Below are 24566 nucleotides of genomic sequence, written 5' to 3'. Positions count from 1 at the left end.
AACTCATCACGTGACAGAGACGGGGGAGGACAGCGATTAGCGTGGTCTTCTACCCATCAATTGGTAGGGGTCTGAACACTCAGGCCCAGACCGATGAAAACATCTGACATGTATCTACAATAGTTTTCTATGATGAAAGTGACACTTTAAGAAATAAGGCATCACTATAGACCTAGTTTTCTTCCTGAAACAACAATGGCTGAGTTGGTGACACTGTCCCCCCCACTGTTGTGCTTCAGTGGATAAGCAGAAACACGGAAACCACAAGTCACATGTGTGCCCAGTCTTAGCAGTACTATGAACCATGGTCTGTAAAGTGAAGCCACAGACTGCACCAGCACATGGCGCGTACAATCTTGGCCCCTCTCCATCCCGGAGGTATTCTGCTTCTCTGTTGTTCACGTCTAGTCTAGATGTCCCAACAGCATAGCTCAGCTCGTATTGTTTGTCCACATCGCTTTTAAATAAAGTTGATTGTGTTGAAGACGACCAAACAACCTTTATTTATACTATGTGTGTCTCTTTCAAATAAAGTTGCTTGAAAGAAAAAAAAAAAAACCCTGCACAGCCGACGTCATCGGGCAGCTGGCTCCGGTGGAGTCAACATGGCGACTGCAGGTTCCGGAGGTGACGGGGAGGCAGAGACATCCTCGTTTCTCTCGTCCAGACGTGACCCTGTGAGCTTCTATTTGTCTTGTTGCTTGTAGTCGCCCGCTCTGTCCGCTGGTCGCCACGTCTCTCCCCTCCTGTTATCGGCTGTCTTATCGCGATGGCTTGTGCATTCTTTGCTGTTGTTTTGCTCTTGTACCTCTGCCCCTATGCATATCGTTAGTGGGCCTCCCCCGGCTGTTCTGCCACAGCCCGGGCCCCTTCTCTAGTGTATTATGATAGGTATATGCAGTGTATTATTAGGGAGTAGTGTATTATGATAGGTATATGCAGTGTATTATTAGGGAGTAGTGTATTATGATATAATAGGTATATGCAGTGTATTATTAGGAAGTAGTGTATTATGATAGGTATATGCAGTGTATTATTAGGGAGTAGTGTATTATGATAGGTATATGCAGTGTATTATTAGGGAGTAGTGTATTATGATAGGTATATGCAGTGTATTATTAGGCAGTAGTGTATTATGATAGGTATATGCTGTGTATTATTAGGGAGTAGTGTATTATAATAGGTATATGCAGTGTATTATTAGGAAGTAGTGTATTATGATATAATAGGTATATGCAGTGTATTATTAGGGAGTAGTGTATTATGATAGGTATATGCAGTGTATTATTAGGGAGTAGTGTATTATGATATAATAGGTATATGCAGTGTATTATTAGGCAGTAGTGTATTATGATATAATAGGTATATACAGTGTATTATTAGGAAGTAGTGTATTATGATAGGTATATGCTGTGTATTATTAGGGAGTAGTGTATTATGATATAATAGGTATATGCAGTGTATTATTAGGGAGTAGTGTATTATGATATAATAGGTATATGCAGTGTATTATTAGGAAGTAGTGTATTATGATATAATAGGTATATGCAGTGTATTATTAGGGAGTAGTGTATTATGATAGGTATATGCAGTGTATTATTAGGGAGTAGTGTATTATGATATAATAGGTATATGCAGTGTATTATTAGGCAGTAGTGTATTATGATATAATAGGTATATACAGTGTATTATTAGGAAGTAGTGTATTATGATAGGTATATGCTGTGTATTATTAGGGAGTAGTGTATTATGATAGGTATATGCAGTGTATTATTAGGGAGTAGTGTATTATGATAGGTATATGCAGTGTATTATTAGGGAGTAGTGTATTATGATATAATAGGTATATGCAGTGTATTATTAGGAAGTAGTGTATTATGATATAATAGGTATATGCAGTGTATTATTAGGGAGTAGTGTATTATGATAGGTATATGCAGTGTATTATTAGGCAGTAGTGTATTATGATATAATAGGTATATGCAGTGTATTATTAGGGAGTAGTGTATTATGATAGGTATATGCAGTGTATTATTAGGAAGTAGTGTATTATGATATAATAGGTATATGCAGTGTATTATTAGGGAGTAGTGTATTATGATAGGTATATGCAGTGTATTATTAGGGAGTAGTGTATTATGATAGGTATATGCAGTGTATTATGATAGGTATATGCAGTGTATTATTAGGCAGTAGTGTATTATGATATAATAGGTATATGCAGTGTATTATTAGGCAGTAGTGTATTATGATAGGTATATGCTGTGTATTATGATAGGTATATGCAGTGTATTATTAGGCAGTAGTGTATTATGATAGGTATATGCAGTGTATTATTAGGGAGTAGTGTATTATGATAGGTATATGCAGTGTATTATTAGGGAGTAGTGTATTATGATAGGTATATGCAGTGTATTATTAGGGAGTAGTGTATTATGATAGGTATATGCAGTGTATTATTAGGGAGTAGTGTATTATGATAGGTATATGCAGTGTATTATTAGGGAGTAGTGTATTATGATAGGTATATGCAGTGTATTATTAGGAAGTAGTGTATTATGATAGGTATATGCTGTGTATTATTAGGGAGTAGTGTATTATGATAGGTATATGCAGTGTATTATGATAGGTATATGCAGTGTATTATTAGGAAGTAGTGTATTATGATATAATAGGTATATGCAGTGTATTATTAGGGAGTAGTGTATTATGATAGGTATATGCAGTGTATTATCATAGGTATATGCAGTGTATTATTAGGGAGTAGTGTATTATGATAGGTATATGCAGTGTATTATTAGGAAGTAGTGTATTATGATAGGTATATGCTGTGTATTATTAGGAAGTAGTGTATTATGATAGGTATATGCTGTGTATTATTAGGGAGTAGTGTATTATGATAGGTATATGCTGTGTATTATTAGGAAGTAGTGTATTATGATATAATAGGTATATACAGTGTATTATTAGGAAGTAGTGTATTATGATAGGTATATGCTGTGTATTATGAGGGAGTAGTGTATTATGATAGGTATATGCAGTGTATTATTAGGGAGTAGTGTATTATGATAGGTATATGCTGTGTATTATTAGGCAGTAGTGTATTATGATAGGTATATGCAGTGTATTATTAGGGAGTAGTGTATTATGATAGGTATATGCAGTGTATTATTAGGGAGTAGTGTATTATGATAGGTATATGCTGTGTATTATTAGGCAGTAGTGTATTATGATATAATAGGTATATGCAGTGTATTATTAGGCAGTAGTGTATTATGATAGGTATATGCTGTGTATTATGATAGGTATATGCAGTGTATTATTAGGGAGTAGTGTATTATGATAGGTATATGCAGTGTATTATTAGGGAGTAGTGTATTATGATAGGTATATGCAGTGTATTATTAGGGAGTAGTGTATTATGATAGGTATATGCAGTGTATTATTAGGGAGTAGTGTATTATGATAGGTAAATGCAGTGTATTATTAGGGAGTAGTGTATTATGATAGGTATATGCAGTGTATTATGATAGGTATATGCAGTGTATTATTAGGGAGTAGTGTATTATGATAGGTATATGCAGTGTGTTATGATAGGTATATGCAGTGTATTATTAGGGAGTAGTGTATTATGATATAATAGGTATATACAGTGTATTATTAGGAAGTAGTGTATTATGATATAATAGGTATATGCAGTGTATTATTAGGAAGTAGTGTATTATGATATAATAGGTATATGCAGTGTATTATTAGGGAGTAGTGTATTATGATATAATAGGTATATGCAGTGTATTATTAGGGAGTAGTGTATTATGATAGGTATATGCAGTGTATTATTAGGGAGTAGTGTATTATGATATAATAGGTATATGCAGTGTATTATTAGGGAGTAGTGTATTATGATATGATAGGTATATGCAGTGTATTATTAGGGAGTAGTGTATTATGATATAATAGGTATATGCAGTGTATTATTAGGGAGTAGTGTATTATGATATGATAGGTATATGCAGTGTATTATTAGGGAGTAGTGTATTATGATATAATAGGTATATGCAGTGTATTATTAGGGAGTAGTGTATTATGATAGGTATATGCAGTGTATTATTAGGGAGTAGTGTATTATGATAGGTATATGCAGTGTATTATTAGGGAGTAGTGTATTATGATAGGTATATGCAGTGTATTATTAGGCAGTAGTGTATTATGATAGGTATATGCAGTGTATTATTAGGGAGTAGTGTATTATGATAGGTATATGCAGTGTATTATTAGGGAGTAGTGTATTATGATATAATAGGTATATGCAGTGTATTATTAGGGAGTAGTGTATTATGATATAATAGGTATATGCTGTGTATTATTTCGGTTATTATTAGGGATTAGTGTACTATAATATAATAGGTATATGCTGTGTATTATTACGGTTATTATTAGGGATTAGTGTACTATAATATATTAGGTATATGCTATGTATTATCAGGGTGTATTACCAGGGCACAGTGGGTGACATATATCATCTGTGCTGTGCTGTTGGTGAATCCTGTGCTTCTCTTCATACTGACCTAGTCTGTGAATTTATATGCTATGCTGTCCCAGTTATGCTTATGCAGTGTCAAGGGGAGTATATAGCGCTGTATACACCAATTTTAAATTTGTGAAATTTTTCAATAATGTGCAGGCGTCCAGCTAGCCCCTTGTTAAAACACAAATCCAAAATTGCACTTTTTCGGGTAGTTCTGCATTCACAGAGCCCATATACTAGACATCACAGCGCATAGGATTAACTCCTGCATACACTTTCTTTATGGGTTTACAGCTGTCATTTCCAACCATAGCAGGTCTGCCCTGTGATGTGTTTACCCTGCTTCATTGCAGAAACTCTCAGAATGTTGGGGTGGGGGTATCACTGTCAGTGCCAGCTTCATCCATTGTTGCCTGTTGCCCAGTCTGAGATGTTAGATGCTATGTCACCAAGGCTGTAACATGACAGCCTCCAGGGCAGACATAATAGTTATAGAAAAGAAGCCAACCTGCACTCTACAGTGTAATCATAGAGGACAGGACCCCGGCCTCTACCATATTCACTACTTGGTGATGTCTTTCAGCCAACTGTGTCCTTGTTGCAAAATGATTGCACCAGCCTGGGTGCTTTATAAGGGGTTTTTGATTCCCAATGGCTGCCAGGAAGACATGGATACAGCCTGTGGTTTTGCTCATGTTTTCCAGGACTCCCTAGGGCGGCATCCAACATCCAGCCACAGGGAATGAAATGCTGATCATTCTGGTTCGGATAACATTGCCAAACCTGAACATTTTGACAGGTTCTCTCAATACTACTCCTCTATCTTAGGGTCCATTTACACAGAAAGATTATCTGACAGATTATCTGCCAAAGATTTGAAGCCAAAGCCAGAAACAGACTATAAACAGGGAAAAGGTCATAAAGGAAAGCCTGAGAGTTCTCCTCTTTTCAAATCTATTCCTGGCTTTGGCTTCAAATCTTTGGCAGAGAACCTGTCAGATAAACTTTCTGTGTAAACGCACCCTTAGGGCCCTATTCCACCGGACGATTATCGTTCGCATAATCGTTAACGATTAACAATCTCAAACGACCGCTATTGCGAAAGACCTGAAAACGTTCACTCGTTTCCATGGAACGATAATCGTTACTTATGATCGTATTTACGATCGTTTTTTCTTCGCTATTTCTTCGCTGTTGCGTTCGTATCTACTGCAAACGATGGAACAACGTCTTATTCAATGCAAACGTTTTGCAAACGAGCAACGATAAAAATAGGTCCAGGTCTTAAAAAGCGATCAACGATTTCTCGTTCGGTCGTTAATCGTTAACTGCTATTCAAACGAACGATTACTGTTTAGATTCAAACGATTTAACGATAATCTGAACGATAATCGTCCGGTGGAATAGGGCCCTTGGTCATGTCCAGGAATTTTAATGAAATGGCAGTGGGGGATTGCTTAGAGTCTCAGTAGTTGAAACCCACTGATCAGACAAGGTTGAACGGTAGCCAAAAATGACTATATAACTATATTTTAATGACTATATAACATTATTATTAAAGCAATGTAATAGCAAAAAAAAGAATTATTTTGCCAATATATCCTTTATATTTTTAATTGTGCTCAGGGTGGGACAAAAAAAAAAGAGAATTAAAATGTGCACCCCCCCACTTTGTGCCAGTCCTTGCTACTCGGTACTTCCTGCTCTCTTGACACACAGGAAATGCCTTCTCAGCTGTGGTGATTTCTGGCCTCAGTCAGTCATGGGAAAAGCCTGTTCAACCAGGCATTGCCATGCAATCATAGGTGTGATTGTTAATTTTATTCTTTTCTTCCAAAAACCACTTTAACATCCTATAGTACTTTCATTTTAAAATCAACCGCTAATATGTACCTAAGAAACAAAAATATGAAATTTAGAGTTTTTTTCCCCCCCTCCTTGATAAAGAATCTAAGAATTATAGATAAAGCGTTTGTAATAAAAATAAATTTCATGTTTCTTTTGTTTTCTCAGGGTGGTGACCACCACGATCAGGGAGATAAGAAGGGGATGATGCATTCAGTTAATGTTAAAGGTAGATTATTCAAGACTTCACCAGCATGAGAAATGTCATGTATGTGTGTTCAGTATATAAACTGAACTAGTTTTTTCTTTCATGTCGTTTTACAGAGAACCCCTTCAGATACTTGATAGAACCTCTTGAGTGCAGTCCAGATAAGACTTTTTTCAATATTTCCAAACTGCAGGGCTCAGAGTATGGTGAGTAGTTTACTGCCAGAATAATATGCAGACTTTAGTGTGCTTCAAGATTCCGTGGTGACATGTTGTTGTCTGTAAGTTCACATAAGTTACACCATAAGGGGTTTCGCACACAGTTTTTTGTGACAGTTTTTTATCCAGTCTTTTGAAACAGTCAGAAGTTTTAAAAAGGAATAGGAAATATACAGGAGAGACTTATATTTCTTCACTTCTGACTGTGTGTGAATTCTTCCTAGCTACAGCTTAGGTGCTAATATCAGTGTTTCATTATGGGCAGGGGGTGGGGGGGTCTAGCTTCAGTGCTAAATTTAATCCTAGTCACAACGGTGGACAATTGTCCACAATATATGCTCTGTGCACAGACAGTATACTGTTTATTAAAGAAGTCCGGTGAAATTTTTTATTAAAGTATTGTATTGCCCCCCCAAAAGTTATACAAATCACCAATATACACGTATTACGGGAAATGCTTATAAAGTGCTTTTTTCCCTGCACTTACTACTGCATCAAGGCTTCACTTCCTGGATAAAATGGTGATGTCACGACCCGACTCCCAGAGCTGTGCGGGCTGTTGATGCTGGAGAGGATGATGGCAAATGGATGCTCAGTGTCCCTCCAGTGCCCTGTGTCCCTCAGTGTCCCCTTGCCATCATCCTCTCCAGCAGCCACAGCCCGCACAGCTATGGGAGTCTGGTCGTGACATCACCATTTTATCCAGGAAGTGAAGCCTTGATGCAGTAGTAAGTGCAGGGAAAAGAGCACTTTATAAGCATTCCCCGTAATAAGTGTATACTTATGATTTGTATAACAGACCGTATTTTGCAAACGTTTGTCTAAGCCCTTAGTTTACATCACTGAAGCAGGGGAAGGTTCTAAGCTCTCCATTGTCACGCTTGAAGAATGGTCCAAAACAGGGATCCCTTAAATCTCCATGATGTGCCTTATGGACAGGGGTTGACATTCCCCTTTTATTGTTTACTAGATTATATTTTAACATGATCTATTCTATTTCAGATGCCTTGCCTTTTTGCATCCGAGTGGTGCTGGAAGCTGTGGTGCGTAATTGTGATGGCGTGTTGGTAAAAGAGGGTGATGCTTTGAATGTTTTGAAGTGGAACGCTAACTGTGAATGCCAAGAAATTCCCTTTCTTCCAGCCCGTGTTGTCTTGCAGGATTTTACGTACGTATTGTATGGTGAACACTTGCAGCTGAAAAGTTTAGAGCAGTGCTTCTCAATTCCAGTCCTCATGGCCCACCAACTGGTCATGTTTTTAGGAACTCCTTAGTATTTCATGGGTGACATTATATTCATTGCATCAGGTATTATCACAGGTGTTCTTTGTATGGGATACTCTCAAAACATGACCCGTTGGTGGGCCATTAAGACTGGAATTGAGAAGCACTGGTATAAAGGACCTGTCACTGTGAAGGGCAGGTGCCAGCCAGCCGATCGGTGGGGTTGTCGACACCCTACCAAACATTGATTGACTGCCCATCCTAAAGATAGGATAGGCTAGGCTAAAGATCTAACCAGGTCAGATCTGACATTTACATTCTCAAATTATTATTCCCGTCAACATGAGTTATATATAATACAAAAATTCGTACCAGTGATGTTGATCTACTGCCCGCGGTGCATCGGTCCGTCCCTCTTGAATATTGGTGTGGCATTCTGCACCATTTTGCTAATATTAGTAAAGAGGGGTGAACAGATGCATTGAGGGCCATAGCCCCTCCCCCTGTGTGCCGAAACACGTATTTAATATATTAAATAAACTTGCTAATAACCCTGTGCCCTATAGGGCCATTTCAGCAGGTTAAAAAAGCAAAGGGAGAGAGTTAGCTCACCTCATCCCAAAAGCAGAGTCACAGTTCATCAGAGGAGGGTGCACGGATCCAACGGCGGCCACCCGCAATCCGAAAGGTAAGAAAAATATACAGAAGGGCTTCCACTCAACGGACAAATATTTAAAATTCAAATTCTTTATTGCATATCCAGGTTACATGCACGCAAAACGCATTGGTTGTGTTAAGCAGCGGATTTTTACCTTGATATGCAATAAAGAATTTGAATTTTAAATATTTTTCCCTGAAGTGCTGGAACCCTTTCGGTATATTTTTCTTAGATTTCAGCAAGTTAGGTGCTTCTAACCTGCTGATTCTTTCTCTTTTAAGTGACCCTGTCCTTTAACAAATCAGCGAGCTTTTATTCCTCTTTGGCACAATGCAACCTCTTAACTTTTGCCAATCTTTGACATAATTGACAAAGGTCTACATTAGGGTTGCCAAGTTGCATTGTGCCATGGAGGGAAGAGAGCTTACTGATTCAGGAATACCGCCTGATGGAGGATGATATATACATTGTTATGTCACAGAAGTTACCTAAAAAGTTTTGATGGATTGAGGTCTGAGTGTTCAGACCTCCACTGGTTTTTAGAATGGGCAGGGAGAAGTGCACGGCTGTTTGGTTTCCTCCTCACCTTTTTGTGGGTTGCAGTAGACGGGCTCCATTACAAATGGGTACCTGTAATTATAACTTTAAAAATTTAAATCAACAGGGGATGTGAAATAAAGCTTGTTTGCAATTTAAAATAATTGCAAAAAGAGACCTAACACAGGAAATCCCAGTGCCCTCTCAGAGAAGGCAGTCATTTCATTGACAGACTCATTCAGCCATGACACTCTGTATTGGCCGGGACTTCCTGCGTTTGAACCTTTGGCCTTCCAGCTGTTGCAAAACTACAATTCCCATCATGCTTGGACAGCTAAAGCTTTGTTTTAAAGTATGATAGCTAAAAACAAACAAAAAATAATGCAACTTAAAAACATGCTTTATATCACCTCCCCTGTTCTTTTAGATTTCAAAATTAAGACTGACAGGTAACCTTTAAGTCTATGTAGTTTTGTTAAAACAGCTATTTGTATATGTATTTTTTATTTTATTATAGTGGCATTCCTGCGATGGTTGACTTTGCTGCAATGAGAGATGCTGTGAAGAAACTTGACCGAGATCCAAAACTAGTGAATCCAGTCTGTCCAACAGACCTCATTGCTGATCATTCTTTGCAACTGGATTTTACTAAATGGTATTTCATTTTTAATATCAATAAATCAATACACTCTATGAAGGCCAAAACCTTGCTCTCTAGCTTTCAGAAATTTGAAGTGCAATGTTATGAATACATTGGACTGTTTATTTTACATTTCACTGTTACAATCTGAAACTGGTCATCAATTTCCTGCTGCCCAAGAATGTTCCAGATTTATAACAGACATGTCAGAAGAGGTCACCGGTCCTCTTTGAGACAATGTCCTGTATGTATTATAGAATTTTGGGTCTCTGTAAACCAAAGTAGCAGCCACTTTTTAGAGAGGGCAGATCCATCTCCATAAATTACAGTGTAATAATCCTATTGTTACTATGATAACTTGCCCTAATAGTTGCAACATTTTATTAGTTTGTGACATTTTTGGTTTCAGTTTGCAGGCTTCCACATTTAAAGCCAGATTGTCATACATATCTGCAGTGATTTGGTGAAGCTGCATGTATTTTGTTAAATTATTGAAATAAAATATTGTTTCTCATAGCAGTGCAGCACAGACAATTTCTACCGCAACCTCAATTGATTCACACAGACCAGCTTCCAAGTTCTCACAAGCTAAATCTGCAGGCACAAAGTCCCACTGTGGAGGGCAGAGTAGCTGCAGGGGAGCCTGTGATTCAGGATCATCAAGCAGGATCTCTCGTGAACAGATTGAGAACACCCCAATGTTATGTCCTTTCCATTTGCAGCCTATTCCAGAGTAAGATGTATTGTTATACTAAATAGTAGTTTTCTTTTGTATGCATATTTATCATAATAAATATGCACATTTAAAATTATTATTTACATATAAAATTATTTGTGCTGCCTCTTCTTATAGACCAGAGGCTGCACTGAAAAGTCTTGAGATTGAATTTAACCGGAATAAGGAAAGACTTCAATTTTTTAAGGTAAGAATTTTTTAAAGGCTTATGTTTTTTCCATTTTATAATATATTTTTTCCCTTTTTTGTTTTATCAACCACCACATGTCAAAAGTTTTTTCCAAGTGACAATGATGCTTTGAAAAAGAAAAATCCCAACGGTAGAATCACATCCCACAAAAATAAAATAATAATACCAAGATCAGAAGTGGACCTTACAGACAAAAACCTATTGAAAAATGTTGTGCCTTTTCTGTGTTTTGAACCCACTCCTGGCTTTGGCATAGAAATACTGATTCAAAATATTGGGCCATATAATGCCATGTTAAACCACCTTACCTATCTGCAATGAAATGGCACGTCAGTCACCTTGAGTGCTACAATTTTTTTTATATTTTACAGAGGATTCTGTTTGCTAAATTAAGTGATATATTTTTGTTGAATGTTGAAAATATATAGACCATTTAGCTAACACTGCTGTTGTTCACTGTGTTTTTATTAGTGGTGTTCAAAGGCTTTCAAGAATGTCACAGTGATACCTCCGGAGACTGGCACTGTGCATCAAGTGAATTTGGAGTACTTGTCCAGATTAGTTATGGAGGAAAAAGGCTTCTTATATCCAGACAGTGTTCTTGGTACTGATTCTCACACTACTATGGTGAATGGCCTTGGAATCTTGGGTTTAGGTAAGTACGTTTGATATCCACTATGCCAAATAAGTTTTTGGCCCTTTAAACCATGTTAATTACAAATCTGACTTTCACTGCACCCTATTTCTGTGTACTTGTAGATCAGGGGAAATAACTTTGTAAGTTTATTTTTCTTGAGAAATAAATTGTGGAATATGTGGCCATTTATATAGGACTGCGACAAGCTTTCTTTTAACTGCCTGTATAACCAGTGTTTACTTTTGAAGGTGTTGGAGGAATAGAATCAGAAGCAGCAATGCTCGGCATACCCACCACGTTATCGCTACCAGAAGTTATTGGTTGTGAGGTGACTGGCTCTGTGTCTCAACTTTCCACTTCCATAGATGTCGTTTTAAGCATCACTAAGGTGAGAATTCAAATAGGTTAGGGCTTTTAATCCTGAAATACATACATGCCTCTTCCCCTCCACATCCTCCCTGTCTCGACTGATTGTACAGGGCTGAACCTACAGCTCAATTTCAATTTGTCAAGCCAGAGAGGTGAACGAGGGGGGGGCATGCATGCTGTAGCTTAGCATCACTTCTGTGGCACTTCAGCTTCCAAGGAAAAAACTTAAATTACTTACGGTAATTGTTTTTCTTTGAGCCCATGACAGCACCCCTGGAGAGCGTCCATCCCCCTTCTCATCAGACAGGAAACAGCCGCCAGGCAATCAATTAATCAATCAAGCTTTAAAAGGAGCCATCTCAACCCCTTACACCAGTTCGTTCCACAAGTATCCTGGATTCTAGAAGAGATAAACACAACTCTGCTCTCCAGCAGAGAAAAATAGCTCCCCTCAACGGAGAGTTCACCTTCCGCCTAAGGAGGCAGAAGCAACTAGAATTTTTTTTTATTTTTTATTTTTTTTCATAGAGAACTAAATAATCTTATCTCGTATGTTTAATAATATCAAAAATCCCACTTTAAACACCCGGTGAAGAATAATATATATACATATATATATACACTTTTAACTATATATAGGGTGGGTATTTAGAGGGGTGATGTCATGGGCTCAAAGAAAAACAATTACCGTAAGTAATTTAAGTTTTCCCTTCTCGCCCTATGACAGCACCCCTGGAGACTAGACTAGGCTAAATTAGGGGGGGACTACTGCCTGCAGGACTTTTCTCCCGAAGGAGAGATCTGCGGTACCTGGCAACTGCAACCTATAATGCCTGAAAAATGTGTGAGGTGAGCTCCAAGTAGCTGCTCTGCAGATCTGAGGGATAGATGCTGCAGCCCTTTCGGCCCAGAAAGTAGAGACTGCTCTAGTTGTATGGGCACCAAAACCTGTAGGAGGAACTAAATTAGAAGATGAATAGGCTAGGGAAATAGCATCCTTAATCCATCTAGCTACCGTCTTTGCGGAAGCTGACTGGCCCCTATTTTTGCCGAAAAAAAGGACTAGCAACTGTTGAGATTTCCTCTATTCCCTTGTTTTTTCTAAATACATGATAAGGCACCTTCTAACATCCAATGCATGGAATCTTTTTTCCCCCTCGTTCTTAGGCTCGGGACAAAAAGATGGTAAAATTACTTCCTGAGAGCGATGAAAATCAGTTACCACCTTAGGTAAAAAAGCTGGGTCTGGTGACAGGATAACTCTATCTGAAAGAATGTTCATATAGGGTTTATTAATGGATAAGGCCGATATTTCCCCTACTCGTCTAGCCGTTCTAATTGCCAAAAAAAAGGCCAATTTTAAGGTTAAGATCTTATCTGAGAGTTCTTCTAACGGCTCAAAAGGTGATACTGACAAGGCTGTCAAAACGATGTTTAAGTCCCACGGAGGAATTCTAGGTGTAATAGTGGGTCTAAGTCTGCCTGCGGCCTTAATAAACCGCCTAATCCAGGGGTGGTCTGCAATTTTATAATCAAATAAGGCGCTGAGGGCAGAGATCTGTACTTTTAATGTACTAGGTTTTAACCCTAGCTCGAGACCTTTCTGCAAAAATTCCAAGACTTTAGGAATGTTTGGGGGTATTATCACGTTTACCGGGACTGACATGAATCTACAAAACGCCTTCCAAGTCCTCAGATATATCTGGGAAGTAACTTTCTTCCTGCTAGCTAGCAAGGTATCAATGACTGAATTTGATAGGCCTCTGTCTAGCATCAGTCGCCTCTCAACAGCCAGGCCGTCAGATGAAGATTTAGCGATGAAGGATGAAGAACCGGTCCCTGAGATAGAAGATCCGGAACCTCCGGAAGGACCCACGGCCTGGCTACTGAGAGTTTCCTGAGCCAAGAAAACCATACCCTCCTTGGCCAGAAGGGTGCAACTACTATGACTAGAGCTTTGTCCTGACGGATCTTTCTCAGCATCCTCTGAATCATCCGAATGGGAGGAAAAGCATAGAGTAGGCCCTTGCTCCAATCCTGAACAAAGGCATCCACTCCCGATGGAAGATCACTGGGATTGAGGGAAGAAAATCTCTCCACTCTCCTGTTGTCCCTGGTAGCAAAAAGATCTATTAGAGGGACCCCCCACATGGTTATGATCTGCTGAAAAACTGCTGGACTGAGAACCCATTCCCCCTGATTCAGAGATACTCTGCTCAAGAAGTCGGCCCTGATGTTGTCCGTCCCTTTGAGATGGAGGGCTGAGATGGAGGCTACCTGCTTCTCTATTAACCGAAAGATGAAATGGGATACTCTCATTAACTGAGCTGACCTAGTTCCCCCTTGATGGTTCAGGTATGCCACAACTGTAGAATTGTCTGTTAGAATCCGGACATGTCTGTTTCTGATAATGTGTAGGCATCGAGATAGGAGTGTAAAGGACTGCTCTTAATTCCCTGAGATTCTGAGGGTCCTGACACTCCGAGCTGTTCCATTTCCCCTGTAGTAATAAGGATTCTGCATGACGGGCTGGCGTCCGTCGTGATCTGAAATATATCCCTTTTTTCCCAAGGAATGCCTTCTGTCAGGTTTTTTCGTGTCACCCACCATTGTAGGGATCTCAGGACTGGGGGAGATAGTGTAAAAGTCTTGTCTAGTGACTCTCTCTGTCTGTCCCAGGTGTCTAGAATCTGTGCCTGTAGGGTCCTGGAATGATAGTGTGCCCATGCTACTGCTGGAATGGCAGACGTCATAAGTCCCAGGACTGACATGGCTTGTCTTAGGGAACAGAAACCCCGGCTTAAAAGATCCTTTACCCTTGTAATGATCAGATCCACTTTTTGGGGAGGAAGAAAAGAACGTTGAACCAAAGAATCTAGTCTTATCCCCAAAAAGGAGTTTGGGCATAGGCTGGACTTTTCTAGATTTACTTCCAGACCTAGTTTCGAGAAGATGTTCTGGACTGACAGGCAATGCTGGGAGACTATCCTTTCTGACGGACCTACTATCAGAAAATCGTCTAAGTATGGAATTATGACAATGTTCTGCTCCCTGACATGAGCCATCACCTCCGAAATCAGCTTTGTGAATACTGTGGGTGCCTGGCACAACCCGAAGGGGAGAGCCGTGTACTGATAATGATGGTTTCCCCCCCCCCCCATACGAATTGCCACTCTCAGCAGATTCTGGTGGTCTGGGAAAATGGGGAGATGGTAGTATGCATCTCGAAGATCCAGAGTGCACATGTAGCAATCTTTTGACAGGTTTAGGATGGCCGATTGAATGGTCTCCATCCTGCATTTCTCGTAGCAGAGGTGTCGATTCAAGTCCTTTAGATTTATAATTGTGCGAAACGTACCGTTGGGCTTCCTCACTAGGAACAGGGTCGAGTAAAACCCCAACCCCTGCTCCGCACTGGGGACCTGAACCAACACCTCCTCCTGGAGAAGAGACAGGACTTCGGCCTCCAAAGTTGCCTGTTTCTCTGGATATCGGCTCAAATCTGTTATGACAAATCGATGACCTGGGGGAGACAGAATTTTTAATTTTAATCCATACTTTATTGAATCCTTCACCCAACTGCTTGAGGTTATCATCTCCCATTCCTGAGAGAATCGCATCAGGCGTCCCCCCACAGGCCCCCTGGCGTCATTTTTTATCATCTTTTTTGGAGGCATTAATTTTGGAGAACAAATAACCCCTCCCTTTACCAGGGGTTTTCCAATTTCTTTGTTTTGAATAAGAAGTTTGAGCCCCCCCACCCCTTCCCTTGCTATGAAAGGGCCTCTTGGGAGGAGGAGGAATGGAGGGGAACTTCCTCTTACGGTCCGATGCTTTTTCTAATATCGTATCTAACGCGGGACCGAATAATAATTCTCCCTGACATGGAAGGGCACATAATTTAGACTTAGATGTAGCTTCCCCCTTCCAATCTTTTACCCAGATAGCTCTACGGGCTCTACGGAGTTAGAGACTGCTGTAGCTCTAGCGGCTAACCTAAGGGAGTCTGCTGAGGCATCAGTCATAAAATCCACCGCCCCAAAAATAGTCGGGAAGGCTTTTAGAAGATCTTCCCTGGGTGTACCATCCCTGATATTGGATTCCAATTCTTCTAGCCAGAGTTTTAGTGATCTAGCTACGGAAGTGTTAGCTATCATGGGTTTAAAGATAGCTGCAGTAGCCTCCCAGTCTTTCCTAAGAAAGCTATCTGCTCTTCTATCCATGGGATCCTTCAATGTCCCTGTATCCTCAAAGGGCAAAGCCCCTTGATTTCTTGTTATTTTAGACACTGGAGGATCAATCATAGGGGCTCTATCCCATCTTTCAGTCTCTGTTTCATCAAAGGGATATTTGCGTTTCATAGCCCTAGGTACAAAAAACTTTTTATCCGGTTTTTTCCACTCTCTATCAATTAGATCCTTCATCGTATGATGGATTGGAAACACTTTCCTTTTCCTAGGGGCCAGACTTTCAAACATCTTGTCTTGAATAGATAAAGTCTCTTTAGTGTCCTCCATATTCATTGTGGCTCTAACTGCCTTAACTAGGGACTCTACTTTGTCCACCGAAAATAATGGCCTGCCTGATAATTCATCTGATGAATTGTCAGAAGATGCTTGACATTCCCCCTCTTCCTCTGGATCAGACTCCAGTGTGATAACAGGACTGGAAGAGCAGGATATTGCCACCTCGGTTCTAGATGTAGAGGCTGAAGAAGCCGAGGTAGAGGCTGGGGTAGAAGTGGCTGAACCAGACCTCTCCTTAGGCATAGCCTTCGTGACTTCTTCTCTAATTAAACCCTTAATGCTCTTCATGAAGGAAGGAGATTCTTCTTCCATAACTCTACTAAGGCATATATTGCACAGGGATTTGGAATAGGAGGAATGTAGTTTCTTATGACACATCAAACACTCCTTTCTACTCTTTCCTTTTTTAGAAGAATCCTACAATAGTAGAAAAAAAACATCAGGAAAGTGACCACAGGAAAAAATATCTGGGTTACAACACCTCTCACCACCATGCGAACCTCTGCCTGGGATTCCTGTGTCTCAGTGTGTTCAGCTTCTTCCTCCATGACTGAAGTTGAAGAAGTTGTAGTAGCAGTAGTGGGAAGCTCCTCCACCTGCTGTAGTATGCTGGTTCAGAAGCTGGCTGGGTTCCTGTTCCGTTGGCACACACATCAAAACCTCCCGCTTAAATTCATAGAGAGGGACCGCCCCCCTCTCCCTCTCACCAATAGGTGGCGAGCTGCCGAACACCGCCGACCGCCCCTCTCAGCCCCTGATAGCTGCTTAATGCCATCAGGTGGGAAGCGTTTCCCCGTAGCCCCGTAGCCCCCATGCCCGTACGTCATCCGTCCCCGCCGCGCTCACACATGCGCAGCGCAGACCGGAAGCCGCACGTCACCAAGGGCGCCCCGCCGGAAGTAGGCCGCAGCGTCCCGCCGCACAGTGACGTCACCATGCAGACATCGGCGCGCACGCCAGCGTCTGCAGGAACAGCCACCATGCCGCACGAGCGACCCGGCCCCCTCCCCGCAGGACCGGAGCCCAGTAGAACACTCACCCTGGCCCGGAGGTAGAGGGGAATTCAGCTAAGGAAGGGGAACCAGGAGGACCTCAGACTGCCATGGCGGCTCTTCTCCGGTAAGAGACTTACGCCGGCTGGGTGACCCGGGTTGGTAAATATAAAAGTACCGGGCGCCCACAGCTTCATATCGATCCTGGCGACTTCCGGGAAGGTGCATCCTCCCTCTATCCTTCTTCTCAGAAGACAGGAAACAGAACTGGTGTAAGGGGTTGAGATGGATCCTTTTAAAACTTGATTGATTGATTAATTGATTGCCTGGCGGCTGTTTCCTGTCTCATGAGAAGGGGGATGGACGCTCTCCAGGGGTGCTGTCATAGGGCGAGAAGGGAAATACAGTTTTATAACTCTGCAAATGACCATCAGCAAAGACAAATGCATGTGCTAGTTGGGTTAACATGGCAGCTGGAAGAATCGAATGATTAATTATACAAATCTCCTAGGAGAACCTAAAAAGTGTATTAAAAAGAAAAGTTAAAAATCCCCCTTCTTAATTTAGCAAAAAAAGTCTAAAACAAACCCCCGTCCCCCCCCCCCCCCAAAAAAAAGTAACTTTTTTTTTTTTATTGCCATCTGCGGAAGTGTCCAAACTTTAAAAAAAAAAAAGCTGTTGATCCTGTATAATGAACCATGAAAAAAAAACAAGCCTCCAAACTGCTGATATTTGGTTGCATCAAATCCCTGAAGAAAATTTTATAAAAAGCAAGCAAAATTGGCACTGATTAAAAATAAAATCTCTTGTATATTAATTGGGTATTGGCAGTTTTACTGTGCACTGGATGAAAAAAAGTTTCAAAACCATACTTAATTTTTTTTTTGTGTGTTTGCTGTACATTTTATTGTAAAATAAAAGAATTTAACTGCAAAGTACAATTGCTCTGGCAAAAAAAAAAAAACAAGTCCTGTAATAGCCCTGATTATGGAAAAATAGTAGTATGTTGGGATTTTAGAATTTTACTTACCTTGGTCAGGGATGAGCACTACTTTATTAACTTTTTCCTAGCTCTTACCATTGCATCTTTGCCACAAAACTGCACTGGGGTCTCTATTCTTCTACTACAAAGAGGTTAAATCTTAAGGAAAAAGTCTGATTTGATTAAGCTAAGTAAGAGGTAGTGGGCACTAGTGAGTGTAGTGTATGCCCTTATTCGAAGTTGGTGTCTTGCCTAGTTTTAGAAAGTTGCTTTAGAATTTTGAAGGTAAAGCCTTTAATGAATGCAAATCTTAACTTTATCAAATATTTCCTTTGAAGTCCTTCAGAGCAAACACTTTTCCTTTTTTTCCTACAGCATCTAAGACAAGCTGACTTGTCTGGAAGATTTGTGGAATTCTTCGGAGAAGGGGTATCCCAGCTGTCAGTCGCAGACCGTACCACAATAGCCAACATGTGTCCAGAGTATGGAGCTACAGTTGCCTTTTTTCCAGTGGACCAAATAACCCTTAGCCACCTAAAACAAACTGGTAAGTCATATTTACATTGACTAGATCTGGGTGGTACAACTTCAGGTACCATTTAAAAAAACAGGAAATGTCTTACCATTTTTTTTTTTTACTAATTAAAACAAAATACTGATATACTGTTTTTAATCTTTTCTATTCGGTGATTTTTAGTGTTGTGTGTGTGTGTGTTTTTTTTCACTTTCTGACTTGATTATAGAGGCAGCCATCTTGCCTGAGCTGCTACTGAAGTCAATGGAGCATAATTGCAAACTGCACCTGACCTGGAGACAAGAGTGGTGTTGTGTCAGGAAGAAATTGGCCATGTTTTTGTAGAGCTGGATAACCCCTTTAACAACTGAGATATGCTTTATATCACATGGGCCATAGGAACCTTTACTGTAGACTTGCTTCCAGCTTTACAGTTTTTTAACTTTTATTGTACCGTATTTTCTGGTATATAAGACTACTTTTTAACCCCGAAAAATCTTGGTTAAAGTCAGGGGTTGTCTTATACGCCGGGCATGGCCGCCCCATACGGTTGGGGGGGCTCAAAAATAGCCCCATCCCCACCATATGGGGCGACCACTATAAAAAAAACTAAACCTTTAACTCACCTAGGGCCCATTCCCGGCCTCCCGTACCGTTCCCGGCGCAGACCGTGTGATGTACACTACCTGCGCCAGAGATCGCCGAACCTCCCCCTGGCCGCCGAGAGGCTCGGAGATGCTCAGCTGCCCGGAGAGGTTCGCGAGAATGAGAGAGGGGCCGGAAGTTCCCGAAGCCTCTCTTTCTCCCAAAGCTCTCCCGGCAGCCAAGCGTCTCATAGTCTCTCCGATGAGACTCTCGGCTGCCCGGGAGAGGTTCAGCAATCTCCGTCCCCGGTGCCAGGCCGGAAACTGGCCCTGGGTTAGTTAAAGGTTTGTTTTTGTTTTGTTTTTTTAATTTAGCTGCAGTGAATTCCTGCCTGACCGCAGCAGGGCTGCAGTCAGGCAGGGGTTAACATTTTCTGGCGTATAAGGCTAACCCCTGACAATCTGTTTAAAAGTCAGGGGTCATCTTATACGCACAGTCACCTTATACGCCGGAAAATGTGGTAATTTTGTTTGTGAAGATGGTTTGACACCTGCTGAGAAGTGATCTGTACAGAATGGAAATTTTCAGTGGTAATGGGTGTTGTGGTCAGTGGTAAAATATAGATAATACCATAAAAAATGATAAGAGGAAAGACTATATAACCCACACGGTGATTGACATATAAAAAACTTCCTCCTAGCTTATAAAGCTGGAGAAAGATTTGGTTAAGGCAAAAAAAATGCATGTGGTCTACTTTCTTTCTCTCTTTCACAATGCAAAAACATGAGCAGGCATTTAGATAACCTAATAGTGACCTGCAAAATGAGGAACCATTATTTTCTGTGCCTACATCTCTGTTGACTGGAGACCAGATTATTCAAATTATTCGGATGTCTTTTCCTTCTTTTGTATGCTAGGTGTTGATCCACACAGGCTAAGGATATTTGAAGCCTATTTGAAAGCTGTAAAGCTGCTTAGAGAAGAAAATAGTCCAAAAATCCCAAAGTATTCCAAGGTAATAAAACACACAGGATACAATTGCTAATGTGACTTAAGATTACATTGCTTTAGAATACATCTTTCAGGGCAGTATACTTCAGGTCTAGGAATGCGATAAAAGCAATAAAAATGTTTACAAACATTCTGCATTAGGGTGCGTTCACACCTACAGGATCTGCAGCTGATTTTCTGCAGCAGATTTCAGTTAAATAACTGAACACAGCATCAAATCTGATGCTGTGTTCAGTTATTTAACTGAAATCTGCTGCAGAAAATCAGCTGCAGATCCTGTAGGTGTGAACGCACCATTAAAGTAATATTGTCACCTCCTTTACTCTGTGGTGTTCTTCACCATCCACTAGCTTAGATGTTGCACATTCATGACACTGTTTACTGAATAACGCAATTTTAAAGCAGAAAGGGTGACATTATCACTTTAAAGCTATGCTCCCACTACAGGATCATTGTGGAGGAAGGTGTCCATCTTATAACATTTCATGGTCACCGCAAATATTGATCATGATTGTTATTTGTGGCTGTCAGTATTACAAGACTGCTGCCTCTGATTGTCCGCTCTGATCACGTAGTGGGAACATAGCCTAAAACACTCTAAAAAAAAAATCTGTACAGAGGAACGTTCTCCACTCGACCATATGGGCAAAGGGATCATTCTTTTCCTGAAATTCTACCAGACTTCTAGGCATGAATAGGGCGTACTATTCTAAAAGAATATTAGACAAACTGCACAGCATTTTGACCACTGTTGCTTCATATTGTGCGTCTAAAGATTTGTGGACAAAATAATTTAGTAGTTTTAATGAAGTAAAAATAAATAATGGCTAGGGATGAGCGAATTTTCAGTACTAGCCAATGCGATCTTTTGCATGCTTCAGGAAAGCTGCATCCAGTTCTGGGAAACCTGGGAGAGGAGCGGCACAGTTTAAATTTAGCCAGCTGACAAGCTAAAGGCCAAGCCTAGAGAAGTGCTTCACTAGTACTGTAAATTTGCTTATCCCTACTAATGGCATCTAAAGTCAAATAAGGAAACATTGTGGCAATCACATTGCTGTTCTTCTACTCATGTTAACTTCTTTCTTTTAAGGTTTTGGAAATCAATTTAAACACCATTGTCCCCTATGTAAGTGGCCCTAAGAGGCCCCAGGACCGAGTATCTGTAATTGATATGAAGAAGGACTTTGAAGCATGTTTAAATGAGAAGGTGGGTTTTAAAAGCCAAGGCTGAAACTTTATGATGTAGGTTAATAAAGAAGAATGCTTCTTTCCTTTATCAGACTCCTTTTTTCCCTATCCTTTCATCCTCAGCTCATCATAAACAGAAAATGCTGAGAAAGAAATAGAAGTTAAAAATTTTTTTAAACTAGTATACATATTTTTTGGGGAAGTGAAAATTAATCTTTTTTTTTTTTTTGTATCTTTGATACAATATCTTACCCCTCTCCTGAATTTATATAAAAAAGATCTATCTATCTATATAAAAATAATTGGGCAGATTGCATGCTCAATAAAGTGTGCCAGGCTTCATTAGCTCTAACTTCATGGTAACACAAACTTTATTTCAGACACGTGTAATGCTCTGTATTGACACCAGTACTTTTATGTACTAAGCGTTACATTGTCTCATTTCTAGTGAATTCAAACAGAAAAAAAACTATTATATTTGCAATTTCTATCTTGTCAGGTGGGCATGAGAGGATTTCAAATTCCAGCTGAAAGGCAGAAAGTGGAGGTTCCTGTTATATACAGAAAAACACAATACATGTTGTCACATGGTTGTGTGCTTATTGCTGCTGTAATCAGCTGTACCAACAACTGTAACCCTTCTGTCATGCTAACTGCAGGTAATATAAGCAGGTTTTTTTTTCTGGTGGCCACTGTGTAAGGCATGCTGATAATGCCCGCAAAAAATGTTTCTTTCACATGGGAGCTTATTGGTGACATGAGCCATTGTATGGTATTATGTTATATACCTTTTAGTTGTTTATATATGCATCAATGTGACGTGGAAAGTGTTGTACTTTCAAGCTTCTCTCACATTCCATAATGCAATGTACATCACTTGGATTATCGCGGGGTCTCTTACTTCTGCTCCTTTACACTCTTAGGCTGCATTCACACGTTTAGTGATTTTCCCGGTCCGTGATTGTGGTCCGGCAGCAACCTCCGTGATCCGTGCAAAACAGTCCGTTTTGCATCCGTTTTGTATCCGTGTCCGTTTTTTTCACGGATCTATCTTACAGCATTTTAAATTACATTGATTACATCATATCCGTGTTTTTCACGGATGAACACGGATGTCACATCCGTGTACATCCGTGAAAAACACGGATCTCATTGATTTCTATGGGGATTCCTTTCCGTGCATCCGTTCCGAGTAATGACATGTCCTATTTTTTAACGGAACGGATCACGGATCCGTGAAATCGCGGAACATCTGAATAGCCCCATAGAAAGCAATGGGCTGTAAAATTGTCCGTGAGCACGGACAACTTCCCGGAAAGTGTGAATGCAGCCTTACACTAATTTTGTGCAGCCGCTATTCAATGAACAGCAATGGCAAATTGGAGCGCGGGCGCACTGGATGTGCCTACATTCCAATTAAAATAAAGTGGTGTTCATCCGGCCAATTCTGCAGTATGGGCCAGGTGACAAGTGTAAGACAATGGCCGTTGTTTGACACGGCTGTGTCAAATAATGGCCATTGTCTTAACCCTGTGTGAACATTGCCTTCTGCTGCAAAGACACCCCCCTGATTTTACATGCAAATGAATCATTTACAAGAATTCTGATCATAGTGACACTCTCTCACAGGCCTGTTGGCTAAAAAGGCTGTAGAAGCTGGACTGAAGGTAAAGCCATACATAAGGACAAGCTTATCACCGGGAAGCGGAACAGTCACACATTACCTCACTGCCAGTGGAGTTCTGCCATTCTTGAACCAGCTGGGGTGAGTATAATATGTAATATGCAATCTCAAATAACATATGAAGCTAACAGTGGATTTGCAATAATTAAGATGACTTGCACGCACTAGTGACAAACAATATTACATACTGTATTTCCTGTAGACAAAAGATTCCTTATTCAAAGTCCATTAAAGAGTAAGGGCCTGTTCACACTGAGGAAATTCGGCGGGAATCCCACCTGCCTCAGTGTCAAACAGGGTGTCTATGGGAGCACTCACGCGCCTCCGCTCTTCTCTGCTCAAAAAATTGACATGTCAATCCTTTGAGTGGAGAGAAGAAGCCCACAAGACACACTGTTTGACACTGAGGCAGGGGAAATTGGAATTCTGCCACAGAGTGTGAACAGGCTGTGAGAGTAAGATGTTTTTGTTTTTTAATCAATTAATGTAACTATTTCTTTTACGCTGTATATTACCCATGTATAAAAAAAGCTTTACCTAGACAAACACCATGTATAAAAAAGCTTTACCTAGACAAACACTCGCCCCCACTCCTGATTGAAGGGAAGGGAACAGCCCAGCACACAGTGCAGATGCAGCTCAGCTATTCCATGCTGATGCCAATATCTGAGTATGGGCACCTTAAAGAAGCAGTACACTTTTTTTTTTTTTTTTTTGGGCCCCCCCGGTAGATCTGTGGCATGTATACTTACAGAAGATGATCGGTGTCCCGCGGCGTAGCTCCAGTCCCATCCCGCGGTGCCGTTCAAATCCGGCGCGCGCTCACTTCCGCCGGCTGCTGTCAGTCCTCTTCTCTGTCCTGTCATTATACGCCGGAAGTCACTCACTTCCATGCATTCTCTATGGAAGCGCGTGACTTCCGGTGTTCAAATTACATGGCCGAGAAGAGGAGTCACAGCGCCGGCGGAAGTGAGCGCGCGCCGGATTTGTACGGCACCGCGGGACGGGACCGGAGCTACGCCGCGGGACATCGATCATCTTCTGTAAGTATACATGCCACAGGCTACCGGGGGGGGGGGGGGCCAAAAAAAAAAAAGTGAACTGCTTCTTTAATCTTCCTCCCATTCCTAACCCTGCTTAGGGTTTAGCTTCCATCTGACTGTCCATTGTTTTAAAAATACAAGTAATAAAAAGACATACATTTAAAGCAAATGTACGTTATTTTGAAGAGCATTTTAAAGCTTTGATGTTTCCTTTAAATTCAGCTTTGATGTGACTGTTTTTGCTAATATTC

At 40.6% G+C, this 24566-nt stretch overlaps 1 protein-coding gene across 2 annotated transcripts in view; it reads left to right on the top strand.

Moving 5' to 3' along the window:
- Positions 1 to 573: 573 nt before the first annotated feature.
- The window catches only part of IREB2 (iron responsive element binding protein 2), a 32990-nt gene continuing 8997 nt past the window's right edge, over positions 574 to 24566 (top strand). Inside the window, exons 1-14 of one of the 2 annotated variants that reach the window (XM_069980467.1) lie at positions 574 to 677; positions 6542 to 6602; positions 6698 to 6787; positions 7802 to 7967; positions 9736 to 9873; positions 10379 to 10591; positions 10712 to 10781; positions 11256 to 11439; positions 11670 to 11809; positions 18666 to 18837; positions 20307 to 20404; positions 21491 to 21607; positions 22088 to 22247; positions 23218 to 23353. In XM_069980467.1, the coding sequence (XP_069836568.1) occupies positions 606 to 677; positions 6542 to 6602; positions 6698 to 6787; positions 7802 to 7967; positions 9736 to 9873; positions 10379 to 10591; positions 10712 to 10781; positions 11256 to 11439; positions 11670 to 11809; positions 18666 to 18837; positions 20307 to 20404; positions 21491 to 21607; positions 22088 to 22247; positions 23218 to 23353 (1817 nt within the window). In that variant the 5' untranslated portion in view covers positions 574 to 605. Of the gene's footprint in view, positions 678 to 6541; positions 6603 to 6697; positions 6788 to 7801; positions 7968 to 9735; positions 9874 to 10375; positions 10592 to 10711; positions 10782 to 11255; positions 11440 to 11669; positions 11810 to 18665; positions 18838 to 20306; positions 20405 to 21490; positions 21608 to 22087; positions 22248 to 23217; positions 23354 to 24566 lie in introns of both variants that reach the window. The other variant, XM_069980456.1, reaches the window with a different exon arrangement.

This window comes from Dendropsophus ebraccatus, chromosome 1 (assembly GCF_027789765.1).
Source record: "Dendropsophus ebraccatus isolate aDenEbr1 chromosome 1, aDenEbr1.pat, whole genome shotgun sequence".
Classification (NCBI taxonomy): domain Eukaryota; kingdom Metazoa; phylum Chordata; class Amphibia; order Anura; family Hylidae; genus Dendropsophus; species Dendropsophus ebraccatus.
This window is presented reverse-complemented; position numbering and strand designations above follow the sequence as displayed.